This window comes from Orycteropus afer, unplaced genomic scaffold (genome assembly GCF_000298275.1).
Source record: "Orycteropus afer afer isolate SDZICR_OR568_19922 unplaced genomic scaffold, OryAfe1.0 scaffold00033, whole genome shotgun sequence".
NCBI lineage: Eukaryota > Metazoa > Chordata > Mammalia > Tubulidentata > Orycteropodidae > Orycteropus > Orycteropus afer.
In genome coordinates, this window is record NW_006921620.1 from 14,001,032 (window position 1) to 14,015,799 (window position 14,768).

At 35.5% G+C, this 14,768-nt stretch overlaps 1 protein-coding gene across 1 annotated transcript in view; it reads left to right on the forward strand.

The window, feature by feature from the left end:
* PLPPR4 (phospholipid phosphatase related 4) overlaps nt 1-14,768 on the forward strand; it is a 61,585-nt gene that overhangs the window by 33,210 nt on the left and 13,607 nt on the right. The window contains exon 2 of the mRNA XM_007936091.2: nt 4,815-5,000. Within this exon, the coding sequence (XP_007934282.1) occupies nt 4,815-5,000 (186 nt within the window). The remainder of the gene's footprint in view (nt 1-4,814; nt 5,001-14,768) is intronic.

A 14,768-nucleotide genomic window follows, 5' to 3' on the forward strand; every position in this document is an offset into this window, starting at 1 on the left:
AAAGTTTCATAGATAGCAGACATTTGATCTATTTATTATCAATAATGATAATACTTAGTGACTTTTATTAACTACTCTTCAGGTGGCGAGCTCTGGTAGTGTAATGCCTAAGGCACTTGACTGCTAACCAGAAGGCTGGTGGTTGAACAATCTACCTCTGTAGTGATACTGCCTCATAAGTCCAAGGAGGGGTCGCTATGAGTCGAGTCCAACTCAATGGCACATAACAACAACAACAACACTCTTCAGGCACTGTTGAATTTACTTGTAACACCTCATTTAATCCTTGCAACATTTCTGTGATAATTTTTGTTGTTTGATGCCCTCGAGTCAATTCCACTTCATAGCAACCCCATGTGACGTGGTAGAACTACTTTTCAGGGTTTTCTGAGCCCTGGTAGAACAGTGGTTATGCATTCAGCTGCTAGCCAAAAAGGTCAGTGGTTTGATCTCCCTGGGAGAAAGACTGGCAATCTGCTTCTGTAAAGATTAACAGCCTTGGAAACCCTATGAGACAGTTCCACTCTGTCCTATAAGAATGCTGTAAGTCTGAATTGATTTGACAGCAATAAATTTTCATTCTTTATGGGAGCAGATCACCACATCTTTCCCCAACAGAGCCACTAGTCAGGTTTGAATGGCCAACATTTCGGTTAGCAGACCAGCACTTAACTATTGTGCCACCAATGTTGTTGTTGTTGTTGTTATGTGCCATTGAGTCCAATGGGTACTAACAATATACTCATTTCATAGATGAGAAAACAAATTTAAGAAAAAATTTTCCAGGGTCCTATTAACAGTAGTAAGTGGTTGAGCGGATATTAGAACTTCCCTGGGTACCTTGAAAACTGTATGACCCCATTGCTTTTACTATAATTTTCAATATTCTGAGTATTTTCCCCATTTAAACACACACACACAAATTATAGGAATAACACTTTTATTCAAAAGTACCATACCTTCTTTGGTATAGTTGAGCAGATTCTAAAGTAATTAATTATTCAATGGTGAGTAATTTCTCTAACAGAGAGTTTTTTACTATTCAGATGGGTCATATTGATAAAATTGTATTCAACTTTCTTCAGATGACATGAAACACACTTTCCCAAAACATGAGAATTGTAAAGTGATATGTTATCTGGGTGAGATCTGAACATCTCATGTCTGATTCCCACTTCCAAACTATGTGTTATGTTATGTGCCATCGAGTCAGCCCGACTCATAGTGAACCCTCCTTGGGTTTCCGAGGCAGTATCACTATGGAAGTAGATTACCCTGTCTTCCTTTTGAGGAGTGGCTGGTGGGTTTGAACCGCCAGCCTTCTGGTTAGCAGTCAAGTGCCTTAGGCACTACGCTACCAGAGCTCCTAAACTATGTGTAGAAGAGCCAAAATATGAACTAACCAAAAAAATCAAACTTATTGCCATCAAGTTGATTCTGACCCTTAGCGACCTGCATTGGGTTTCCGAGGTGGTACATCTCTACAGAAGTAGATTGCCTCATCTTTCTTCCATAGAGCATCTGGTATATGGTGTGTTAGAACCACCAACCTTCTGCTTAGTAGTCAAATGTCTTAGGCACAGCACCAGCAGAGTGCCTTAATATGAACTGAAGACATACAAAAAAGAGGAGAGAAGTTAGATCATGCAATCTGGTTTAAAAGTGCAGTATTTAAAATTCAAATCAGTTGAGGAAAACCATTTTCTAGATTTACGAAAGCCATACTTTTAAGTACTATTTGTACTACTATGCATTTTTTTAAAGTAAAAGTTTGCAGATTCCAAAACCCATTGCCATCCAGTGGACTCTGATACTTGGTAGTCCAACGTTACAGAGTAGAAATGCCTCAGAGGGTTTCCAAGACTCTAAAGTTTACAGAAATAAACTGCTACATCTTTCTGTTACAGAGTGGCTGGTAGTTTCGAACCACGAACCTTTCTGTTAGCAGCCAGGCACTTACCACTGTACCAAAAGGGTTCCTTTTAGAAGTTTGCACATAAAATCCTTAATTGACCATAATTTTGAGCTAAACAGTATCCCAGTTAATTGATACTAGTTGTACTTTCTTATTGTAATACTGTATTCCCATTTGTGGAAAGGCATCATAGAACACTGGTTGACAAACAAGAATTTGGAGCTAGAATTCATGGGCTCAAGCCCTACCTCTGCCATTTGCTAGTAGTGTCTGGTAATACCATCTTATGTCATAATTGAATGTTTAAAACTAAATGAATTAAACATTAATAAAATTTATTTTAATTTCTAAAATACTTAGAAAAATATCTAACACAAAGTGATATATTAAATAGTTGTTTAATTAAAACTAAAATATATTTAAGTGGAATTGTCAGTCATGCACCATGAAAGGGTGATTTATAGGCCTAGATTAAAAGCTGCTATTTGTGTACTACAGGAGAAATGATCAAATATTTGAAGCAATCGGATGATCACAGATTCTAATAAGAGAAATGCAAATGTCTTGACACACTTTTGTTCTCTCCATTGATGAATAGCCATCTGAAAAACACAAAGAAAAGCCCACTTTAACCACCATTAATTTGTCCAACAAAACTTATTCTCATCTCTTTGCAAAAAGGGCTCACAGAAATAGAAGATACAATGCTACCTTATAAACTTATTTTCTAGAACCAGACAATGAAAAATCACATCAAACCAAACCCACTGCAAACAAGTCTATATTCTGACTTATAGAGACCATTTAAGACAAAGCAGAACTGCCCCATAGGGTTTCCAAGACTGTAAGTCTCTACAGAAGCAGATTGCCTCTTCTTTCTCCCATTGGGTTGTTGGTGGATTCAAATCATTGACTTTTTGGTTAGCAGCTGGATGCTTTAATCACTGTGCCATCTGAACTCCTCAGAAATCACAAAAAAACAAAACCAACTCACTGCCTTGAGACAATTCGACTCATAGCAACCACTACTTGAATTTCCAATGCACTATCTCTACAGAAATAGATTGTCCAACCTTCCTTCCGAGGAGTGGCTGGTGGTTTTGAACCGCCAGACTTCTGGTTAGTGGTCAAATGCACTATGCCACCAGAACTCCCATTAGAAATCACAAGTGGTCTATAATGATGTCATCAAAATTCTGTCATGTTGGTTATATAAATATTAACTCCTCCACAAGTAACAAAGCCTTAAACTAAACAATTCTTTTCAATTTCAGGAAGTCTGCCATTTTAGGTTCTGAAAGACCTATTAGGCAATACACTTGTAGAATTTTCTCTTTAGTTGAGAACAGATCTTTCATTAAGCTTATGCTCTTTTGTATCAAGTCCTTGTTAGTCTTGCTTACTATATTATAGCTAGCACCTCACATACTGCCTAGTACATCATGAGTTGTATGAATGAATAACTGAATTTATAACACAAAATCTAGAAAGCAGGAAAATATTTGGTTTAGGGTTGCCAGACAAAATAGAGGAGCTCTGGTAGCGTAGTTCCTAAGGCACTTGAGTGCTAAGCAGAAAGCTGGCAGTTTAAACCCACCAGCTACTCCTCAGAAGGAAGGCTGGGCAATCTACTTCCATAGTGATACTGCCTTGGAAACCCAAGGAGGGGTCGCTATGAGTCGGGTCTGACTAGAAGGCACATAACAACAACAACAGACAAAATAGAGGACACCCATACACGAGGTCACAATAACTCAGAATCCACTCGATGGCAAATAACAACCATCACAGTTAAATTAGAATCTCATATAAACAATGAACTTTTTTTTAGTAGAAGTGTCTCCAAAATATTGCATGGGAGATTCTTGTTCTCTGAAATTCTAATTTAACATAGATGATGTGTAATATTATTGGCTAAATCTGTTAACTCTGGTTAACTTATTGTAAGAAATTAAGGCTTACTCATTTAGTCATTAGTCAACAAGCATTTATTTCTTCATTAAGCTATTAAGTGATGGGTTGCATGCCTACCATGTGCCAGAAACATATCTATGCACCAGGGACTCAGTGATAAATAACACTGGCAGGCTTCCACTTCATGGAGCATGTATTTCAGTAAGATATAGAGGGAGATAAAAAAAATAAACAAGTGAAATATTAAATTGAAAAGATGATTTTAGTTAGTGGTAAATGTCATGCAGAAAATCAAGCAAAGTAATGAAGTAGAGAGTGGAGGAGAGATCAAGGCCTACCTTAGAGAGAGTGTTCAGGAAGGCATTGCTAAGTAATGAGAAGCCAGCTGTGCAAAGAACCAGGGGTACAACGTGAGAGGAAAAAGGAACACCATATAAAAAGCCCCTGGGCAGAAAAGAGTTTGACTGTGACAAGAAAAGAATGATTATAAATTGGGTAGTAGTGGGTAGAGGGCTGAGGAGTGGTGAAAACATGGTATTCAGATGGAAGCAACTGAAGTAAGAGCCAAATCACACAGAAATTTGCATGGCATGGAATTTGAATTTTATTCAACTAGAAGAGAAACCCCTGGCAATAGTTAATTGAATGATCTGAAATATTTTCAAAAGATTACTCAGATGACAGGTGGAAAAGGCATGGGTAAGTGGAAGGGCAAGAGTGAAAATAGAGTACCAGTTAGGAGGAAACCCATGGACAAAGATGATGAATGTCTTAGACTGCCAGTAGGTCGGTGGCAGAGGTGGGCAAATTAGAGATATATCTTAAAGGCAGAAGCATTACTACTTGGGAATGATTTTAATTCTGGGATCAAAGACAAGTAATGAGAGAAAGAGAAATGCACCTGTTTCTGACTTCAAGCCACACTGATTCTATTTATGTCCTTCCATGTAAGGATAAATTGAGCTTCTATATCTTTCCTTCTCAGTTGCCTATACTGGCATCATCGGTGGTTAGCCTCTATTTCCTTGAACTCACGGATGTCTTCAAGCCTGTGCATTCTGGATTCAGCTGCTATGATCGCAGTCTTAGCATGCCGTATATTGAACCAACCCAGGAGGCAATTCCATTCCTCATGTTGCTTAGCTTGGCTTTTGCTGGACCTGCAATTACGGTAAGAATTGCCCTTAAATTGTGCTTGTCAGTCTGAGAAAGCTGAGCATAATCACATTTATGTAATAAATGGGTTAAGAAAAAATGAAAAGCTGAACTCTAAATCTTGGACTGAAAAGATCATGTCTTTGAAGTATTCAGATTACATCATGTAGGAATAGTTTTAAATTATTCATATTAAAAAGTTAAAGAATATTATATGATTATAAAAATGGTAAGTCACTAATATTACTTTCATAAATTATTTTGAAAAGGCTTGGTAACTGCAAAATTCTCTTTGAAAAACTAATATAAAATTTCTGATATGCTTACTTATATGCTTACTACTAATGTATTATTATTATTATTATTATTATTATTATTATTATTATTATCTATGGGTGGGCCAAAAATGTATTGATTTTGAGGTCACTTCTTGTCAGTACTGTTGTCATGGGGTTCAAGGCCATCATGGAAAGTCATGATTGAATTCCAGCCTGACATTTCCCCTCAATGCATTTTATTGATTTGTCTATTTTCAAAAGAGACAGTTTTATTTGGAGTAGCTTTTGTGAAAATTAGCTTATGAATGGAGTTCTTTTTCCTCCATTTGGCTTCAGTGGTTTTTCATTTACCTGCAATACTCTCATTCTGACCATGAAAATTCCACATAGAAATGGGTTAGTAACATACACAAACAATATATTTTTATTGTTGTTGTTGTTTATTGCCTTCCCCTTCACCCAAGTGAAAGGAGATCCGATGGTGCAGTGCCTAAGGTATTTGACTGCTAACCAGAAGGTTGGCGGTTCAACCCACCAGCTGCTCCTCTACTTCCTTAATGATTTACTGCCTTGGAAATACAATAAGGGTCAATATGAGCTGGAATAGATTAGATGACAGTGGGTTTTTCATCCAAGTTAATATGTGTTTACCCTCTAATTAGTGGTTTACCATCCTTTCCCTTCCACCTGTGGTAACCATTAAAGAATATTTCAATTTTTGTGAAAACTTTTCCTTGACTTTTTACAACAGTGTTTCATACAGTATTTTCCTATTGTGATTAAATAATTTCCCTTAGCATAATATCTTCCAGGTTCATCCATATTATAAGCTATTTCACATATTAATCTTTGTTCTTTGTTCTTTAACGTTGTGTAGTATCCATTGTGTGTATGTACCATGGTTTAACCATTCATCCATTGATGGGCATTTAGATGGTTTTTGCTACTGTGAATAGTACTGCAATGAACATGGATGTGTATATATCTATTCATGTCATGGCTCTTATTTCTCTATGATATATACCTAGCAGTGGGATTGTTGGATCATATGATTTTTCTATTTGCAGCTTTTTTAAGAAAGTGTCATACTGTTTTCCGGTGTGAATGCACCATTTTACCTTCCCACCAGCAGTGTATGAGGGTTCCAATCTCTTCACACTCTTGCCAGCATTTGTTGTTTTCTATTTTTTTGAACTTTGGTGTTAGTGCTGGGGGAAGATGATATCTCATTGTTGTTTTGATTTGTATCTCATGATCACAAGCAGTCTTAATGTGTTTGCTATTGTTTCTGCTGTTAGGTGCCTGCACACAGACCAAAAGGCAGTCGTTAAAAAAAAAAGGGGGGGGGGGTTCTGCATGCTTTAAAGTGGTAAAAACCTCTACATAGACCATACTCCACTCAGTTCTGACTCATACTGACCCTGTGCACAGCAGAATGAAACACTGCCTGGTCTTGAGCCATACTCACAGTTGATGCCATGCTTGAGCTCATTGCTGCAGCCACACTGTTAATCCATCTCACTAAGCGTCTTCCCCTTTTTTGCTAACCCTCTACTTTACCTGCTCCAAGGATTGGTCTCTTCTGACAAGGTGATCAAAGTGTGGGAGGTGAAGTCTAGCCATACTTGCATCTAAGGAACATTCCAGCTGTACTTCTTCCAAGGCAAATTTGTTTGTTCTACTACCACTCCATGGTACATTCAATATTCTTCACCAACACAACTGAAATTCATCACTTCTTCTTCAGTGTTCCTTATTCATTGTCCAGCTCTCACATGCATGAAGCTATTGAAAGCACCATGGCTTGAGTCAGGTGCATTTCATTCTTCAAAGTGAAGTCTTTGCTCTTTAACACTTTAAAGAAGACTTCCGCAGCAGATTTGCCCACTGCAATACTTCATTTTATTTCTTGACTACTGTTTCCATGGGCAGTGATTGTGGATCTAAGTAAAATTAAATCCTTGACAATTTCAATCTTTTCTCCATTTATAATGATGTTGTTTATTGGTACAGTTGTGAGGATTGTTGTTTTCTTGATGTTGATGAGCAATACACAGGTTCCGATCTTCACTAGTAAGTGCTTCAAGTCTCCTTCACTTTCAGCAAGCAAATTGTTAATGAGCACAAGTTGTTAATGAGCCTTCCTCCAATCTTGATGCCACACTCTTCTGCATATAGTCCAGTTTCTTGGATTATTTGCTCAGCATACAGATTGAATATGTATGGTGAAAAGATAAAACCTTTATTCACACCTCTCCAGATTCTAGTGCCTAAGGCATTTGAATTCTAACCAGAAGACTGGCGATTCACTCATTAGCCACTCCTCAGAGTGAAAGGAAGGAAGACTGGGCAATCTACTTCCGTAGAAGTACTGCCTTAGAAACGCAAGGAGGGGTCAGTGTGAGTCGGAACTGACTCGACAGCAGTGAGGTTATTTATTTATTTAATTAATTAATTTATTTATTTATTTATTTATTAGAACAAAGCTCTGTTCGAACAAGAGGAGCCTCTTGGTCTATGTACTGGTTCCTCATGAGCACAATTGAGTGTTCTGTAATCCCCATTCTTTGCAACGTTATCTATAATTTGTTAATGCACACAGTCAGATGCCTTTGCATAGTCAATAAAACACAGGTAAATACCTTTCTGATATTCTTGCCTTTAAGCCAAAATCCGTCTGCCATCAGCAATGATATCCTTTCTGAATCTGGCTTGAGTTTCTGGAAGTTCCCTGTCAATACACTACTGTAACCATTTTTGTATTATCTTCAGCAAAGTTTTACTTGGGTGTGATATTAATGATATTGTTTGATAATTTCTACATTCTGTTGGATCACCTCTCTTCGGAATGGGTACAAATATGGATCTTTCCAGTCAGTTAACCAGGTTAACCTAATTTCTTGGTATAAACAAGTGAGCAGCTCCAGCACGGCATGTGTTTGTTGAAACTTCTCAGTGAATATTCCATCAATTCCTGAAGCCTTGTCTTTTGCCAATTCCTTAAGTTCAGCTTGACTTCTTCCTTCAATATCATTGGCTCTTCATCATGTGCCTCCACCTAAAATGGTTGAACATGGACCAATACTTTTGGTTCCAAGTTTTTTGGTACTCTGTGTATTCCTTCCATTTTCTTTGGATGCTTCCTGCATCATTCAACATTTTGCGTGTAGAATCCTTTGATATTTTAACTCGAGGCTTCCATTTTTCCTTCAGTTCTTTCAGCTTAAGAAATGCAAAGTATTTTCTTCCTTTTTGATTTTCTAACTCTGGGTATTTGTACATTTTGTTATAATACTTTACTTTGTCTTCCAGAGCTGCCCTTTGACATCTTCTGTTCAGATCTTTGACTTCATCATTTCTTCCATTAGCTTTAACTATTTTCCATTCAATAGCAAGTTTCAGAGTCTCTTTTGACATCTATTTTGGTCTTTTTTTTTTATTTCCTTGCCATCATTTTAATGACTTTTTCATGTATGATTTTCTTTCTTCATGTATATGTCCTTGATGGCATCCCACAACTTCTCTGGTCATTGGTCATTTGTGTTCAATGTGTCAAATCTATTTTCAAATGGTCTTTAAATTCAGGTGGTATATACCCAAGATCATACTTTGGCTCTTGTGGACTTGTTTTAATTTTTTTCAGCTGCAACCTAAACTTGCATAAGAGCAAGTCATGGTCTGATCCAACATTGGCCCCTGGCCTTGTTCTGACTGATGATATTCAGCTTCTCCATTGTTTCTTTCCACAGATGTAGTCAAACTGATTCCTGTGTATTCCATCTGGTGAGGTCCATGTGTATAGCTGCCATTTATGTTATTGAAGAAAGATATCTGCAATGTGTATATCATTGGTCTTGCAAACTTATATCACATGATCTCCAGCATCATTTCTATCACCAAGGTCATGTTTTCCAACTGCTGATCCTCCTTTGTTTCCAACTTTCACATTCTAATCACCAGTAATCATCAATACATCTTGATTACATGTTTGGTCAATTTCAGACTGTAGAAGTTAGGACAATATCTTCAATTTCTTCATCTTTGGCTTTAGTGATTGGTTAGTAAATTTGAATAATAGTAGTATTAACTGGTTTCCTTGTAGGTGTATGGATATTATCCTATCACTGACAGCATTTTACTCCAGAATAGGTTTTGAAGTGTTCTTTTGGATGATGGATGTGACACCATTCCTCTTCAATTTGGTATTCCCAGCATAGTAGACCATATATGATTGCCCTATTCAAAATGGTCAATACCAGTCCATTTCAGCTCACTAATACCTAGCATATAAATCTTTATGTGTTGTTTTTCATTTTGTACAACTTCCAATTTCCCTAGATTCATACTTCATATATTCTATATTCCAATTATTAATGAATGTTTGCAGCTGTTTGTTATCATTTTGAGTCATGACTCATCATCAAATGAAAGTCCAGAAAGCTTTACTCCATCCACGTCATTATGGTAAATAAGACTTTGAGGAGGCATCTCTTCTCTAGTCATATTTTGAGTGCCTTCCAACCTGAAGGCCTCATCTTCCAATACTATATCAGACAGTATTTCCCTGCTATTTATAAGGTTTTCAGTGGCCAATTTTTTCAGAAGTGGACTTGGCCATCTCCTTCTTAGTATGTCTTTGTCTCTAATCTATACTGAAACTTTTCTACCATGGGTGACCCTGCTGATATTTGAAATACCACATGCCTAGCTTACAGCATCACAACAATACACTAGCCAACAAAATACGACAAACTGACAGATGAGTTGTGGCATGTGTTTGTTAACTAGTTTAGTAGCTTCTTTAGTGAGCTATCTATTCATGTCCTCTGCCCATTTTTAAAATTTGATTATTTATATTTTTGTTGTTAAAGTGTCAGAATTTTCTTAAAAGTTTTAGAAATTAGCCACTTCTCTAATATGTCTTTGCCAGAAAAACATTTCCCAGTCTGTGGGTTCTCTTTTTACTGTTTTGGTCAAATCATTTGATGCATATAAATATCTAACTTTTAGGAGGTCCTAGTCATTTTCTGACATTTGTGCATTTTTAGCTATGTTTAATAGTGTTTTTATGCCATGAATTAGAGCCCCTAAATTTGTTTGTATTTTTTCTTTGGTAGCCTTTATAGTTTTAGATTTTACATTCAGGTCTTGCTCTAACTTGAGTTTGTTTTTGTATGTGATGTGAGATATGGGCCTAGTTTCATTTTTCTACAAATGGCATCCTATTTTTCCAGCACCATTTATTAAGCAGACCATCTCTTCACCATTAAATGAATTTTGGCCCTTTGTCAAAATCAGCTGTCCATAGGTGGGTGGATTTACTTCTGGGTTTTTAATTCTGTTTCATTAGTCTCTGTGTCTGTCATTATACCAGTACCAGGCTATTTTAACTACCATGGCTGTGTAGTAGATTTTTAGATCAGAGATAATATATTTGTTATGTGTTTATTTTCTATGTTTTTATGTGTCTGGAAAACAAAAAATTGTACAACTTCTCTTCCACCAAGTGCATGTTAATATCATTTACAGTTTCATTTTTTACTAGGCTAGCAGTTTTTATTGGTTATGAGCACTTAGTATCAACAATTGAAATGTAAAGAGGACAAAACTCACACTCCTGGAAAGCATGTACATGCATACACACACATGCACACACACAAAGAATCAGGTACTTTAGACTCAGAAAGACATTCATATTTTAAAATATGTAATATATATAAAATATATAGCCTACTGAAGTAGAATAACAGTGGTTTATAAGTTAATGCACACATTAAAGAACACACTTTAAGACTAATCCATTAATAGATAAAACTAACAAAGCCTCTCTACCATCTTTCAACTCTCAGAATACTACCTAACGGCAAAAAAGAAAAAAAAGAAAAGAAAAAAATTTCAAGGTTAATAATAAATTTTTTTCATCAGTAAGAACCCTTACTTTGCTTTTATCATGTCTATGAATGCCAGAGAAAGTGGTTGTTAAATTAAAAGCTGTGTTTGAATGAAGATTTTACAAGATTCCCTAATGAATTACCCTATTCTGGTTCTGTACATCAGCAGTTTTAAAAAGTCTTTGCATAAACCTTCTAAGCTCTGCTTTTGTGTAGTCATGGGCTTATTTTAAGAATCTTCCCTATATTAAATAATCAACACCCTGTTCGCATTGTAAATAAAATACTTTCAGAACATAAAATTAGAACTTCATTTCCCCTAGCAATTTATCCTATTTAAAAGGTCTCAAAATATTTGGTAAATTAATGAGTTACTCAAACTTCAGTGACTCCAGGGTGATTACAACTATAACAATGTACTTGGAAGTAGCTGACAGTAATAAAACATTTTTAAAGGACACTATTGCTCAGGATAACAGCATTTTTCTGTTATTTCTCTAAAGACTTACAAAAAAGTACATATCATTCTGATATTTGACAAGAGCAGAAATATATATATACATATATTTTATATATTTTAAATCTATCTATATATTTTAAATCTATCACATCTGAAAACATTTCTTCTAAATTAGGATGTAATACTTGAATTTTTTATTATTAATATATTTGAAATAGAATGAAACACTACAAAAATGTTCATGATTTTGTGGCAAATATTGTGTTAATATTTAATCATTTTAATAATTTGCTTTTTATATATTCAGAAATACTTCTTTCCCAGGAAATTCCTAGGAAATCGGGCTAATTGTGGCACTCCCTTCCAGCACCATTTATCTGCCATTGCTTTCACTGCTAACAGTTCCATGTCTTGGTGACAATGACCTTGATTTCTTCATTGTGTCCCTGCTTCTGACTCCTTACTTCCAGTGAAAAATTCTCATATGTGGTTTAGGGAGTCTGGGTTGAATCTCTCATTCTTGCATGCTAAAGAATGAAAAACATAATCCACTGTGAATCCCTTCCCACTAAGCTGCTCCAGGGTGTCCAGTCCCAACTTCAACAAACTTCTTGCCCTATGGTTCTAATAGCTGAATGCTCATGAAAGTGTCACTGAATTCCTGAGTTTTCACAGATCCTGCCAAGCTACTGAATTCCTCTTAATGAAACAAGGTAAACCAGGAGATATTTACACCATGGGGTCTGTAACTTCTCCCCTATCATGTAAAGATACAGAACACTTGAGAATGTCAGCAATTATTTTCTATAATAATGTTTTCATGGATTTTGGGTAAACAACTTGGTGGTGAAACAAAGTATGACTTTGCTGATATGAAATACTGTTTCTTACACTCCTTTGTAAACATTTTGAATTTCTTTCTAACTCGGTTTTCTCTCTCTTTGTAAGGTCTTCTCCCAACACATATATTTTCTCAACTTCAGTTCCTATAATTTTTATAGTCATCTTGCTCTAAAACTGTAATTCTATCTCTGATCTTATTACATATGTTACTACTTGAACTCTTTATTTTTCTCTTCCTAAAAATGAAAACAAATAGAACAATTGTTTCTGACTTTCAAGGGTGTTGTTTCTCTTTTATTTTCATGGGTGGCATAAGCTATTCAAAAAATGGGGTGATAATAAGAGGAGGAGTAAGACAAGAAGAATCCTTCATTTGGAAATGGCTTCTAGAATAAATTTGTATGAGAAGAGGTCTTCCTATGTTCTCCAAATTCACATGGAGAGAAGACAAAGCAATATAAAAGACCTCATGCCAGCAATGTTCTTTAAAGGAAACTTCAAATGAACAAAAGAAAGATCAATTGTTTTTTTGTTTTTTTTTTAACCAGATCACTTAGTGTTTGCTTCTCAGGTTTTTCTTTATGCCTTGAGAGACATTTTAAAAATAACTTCTCATTCACATACTTATATGTAAAACAATGAAAATTTCTTTCATGTCTGTGAATTTCATATTATTTCCCTGAAAGTGCTTTCTATTGGGAAATTTCTTCCTTAATATTCAGTTTTCATTTACTTTAGTGTAATAATTAAACAAGCATATTGTTTAGATTTTGGGGGTATTTGTTTTCTCAGGAAACCAACACAAAATATGTAAGCATACCATAAAATGCCATGGAAATTACATAAATATGTACTTTTCTGTCTGTGAAAATACAATTACATTATATATTATTAAAGGGTGACTCCATCTAATTTTATAAGAAAATGCTATTAGGATTTGATTATAGTTCCTAAACAGTAATCATATCTTTAGTAGACTATATGATCAGAATATAAAATGTTGAATATGTTAGAGTTTCCAAAATGCAATCATTGCACATTCAAACCTTCAAGATACTATGATGAATATTAGAAGGCTTTTATTGTTGTTTTGTTCTTCATGAGGAAGTCCTGGATTCTCGTTCTCCCTATGGCAATTATTTCAAGAACAGTGTCTATATGATAATAAGTAACACATTTCCTTTCAATATCTTTCCTGAAGCAGAGCAACTATGAAATCTCTTCCAAAAATCTGTCCATGATATTTGACACACACAGACACACACACAAATATGTTGTTTCTTTTCAGGGTGATGTACAGCATAAACAGAATATTGTGAGAAGACACTTGTCATAAATGTTTTCTATTTACAAATGATATCAGCAACAAAAAAAAATAATCTTATTGTCAAAGTTTAAACCCAGAAACCACACTGAAGTACAATAGCATTTCATTAGAAAGAAGAAATAAGCAGGAGCATTTACAAATACTTTAGGAAGTTTCTGTCCTTCACCTTAGGATAATTCTATCTTGAAAGCAAATTAAATCATTTTGAAAATTTATTCAGTGACACATAGATGAAGAATTGAAGTGTGAGGAGAAAATTAATGTGCTCCTTAGGGAAATGGATGTTTGGATGATGTCAAAATACTGACAAGAAATCCCCATCCGTATTACATAATCAACCCAAATGGAGTCAAAGCACACTTTCAGCATATGATTTTTGAGCATATTTAACCAACTCAAATAATCTCCTAGAATCTCAAGGTCATTTTAGGTAATGACTAATGTCTTGATAAGACATTTTCCTAATGAAACTGTACAAATAAACTTTCATTAACTTAGCATTCATGGTCTAGATGTGAGGTCATTTACATATATATGTGTATGAGTGTGTGTGTATATATATATATATATATACTTAAATATATATATATATATGTAAAATGACCTCATATTTATATATATTATTTATATTTATTTAAGCTCATGTCTGTTGAGTAAATCCCGACTCATAGCCACCCCTCCTTGGGTTTCCAAGGCAGTATCTCTATGGAAGTAGATTGCCTAGTCTTCCTTCCAAGGATGACCTCATATCTATTTATATATATAATATACATATTTATATATGTTGCTGTTTGTTGTTGCTATGTGCTGTCGAGTCAGACCCAACTCATAGCGACCCCTCCTTGGGTTTCCGAGGCGGTATCACTATGGAAGTAGATTGCCCAACCTGCCTTCTGAGGAGTGGCTGGTGGGTTTGAACTGTGAGCCTTCTGGTTAGCAGTCAAGTGCCTTAGGCTACCAGAGCGTCTATATTTATATATAGGAT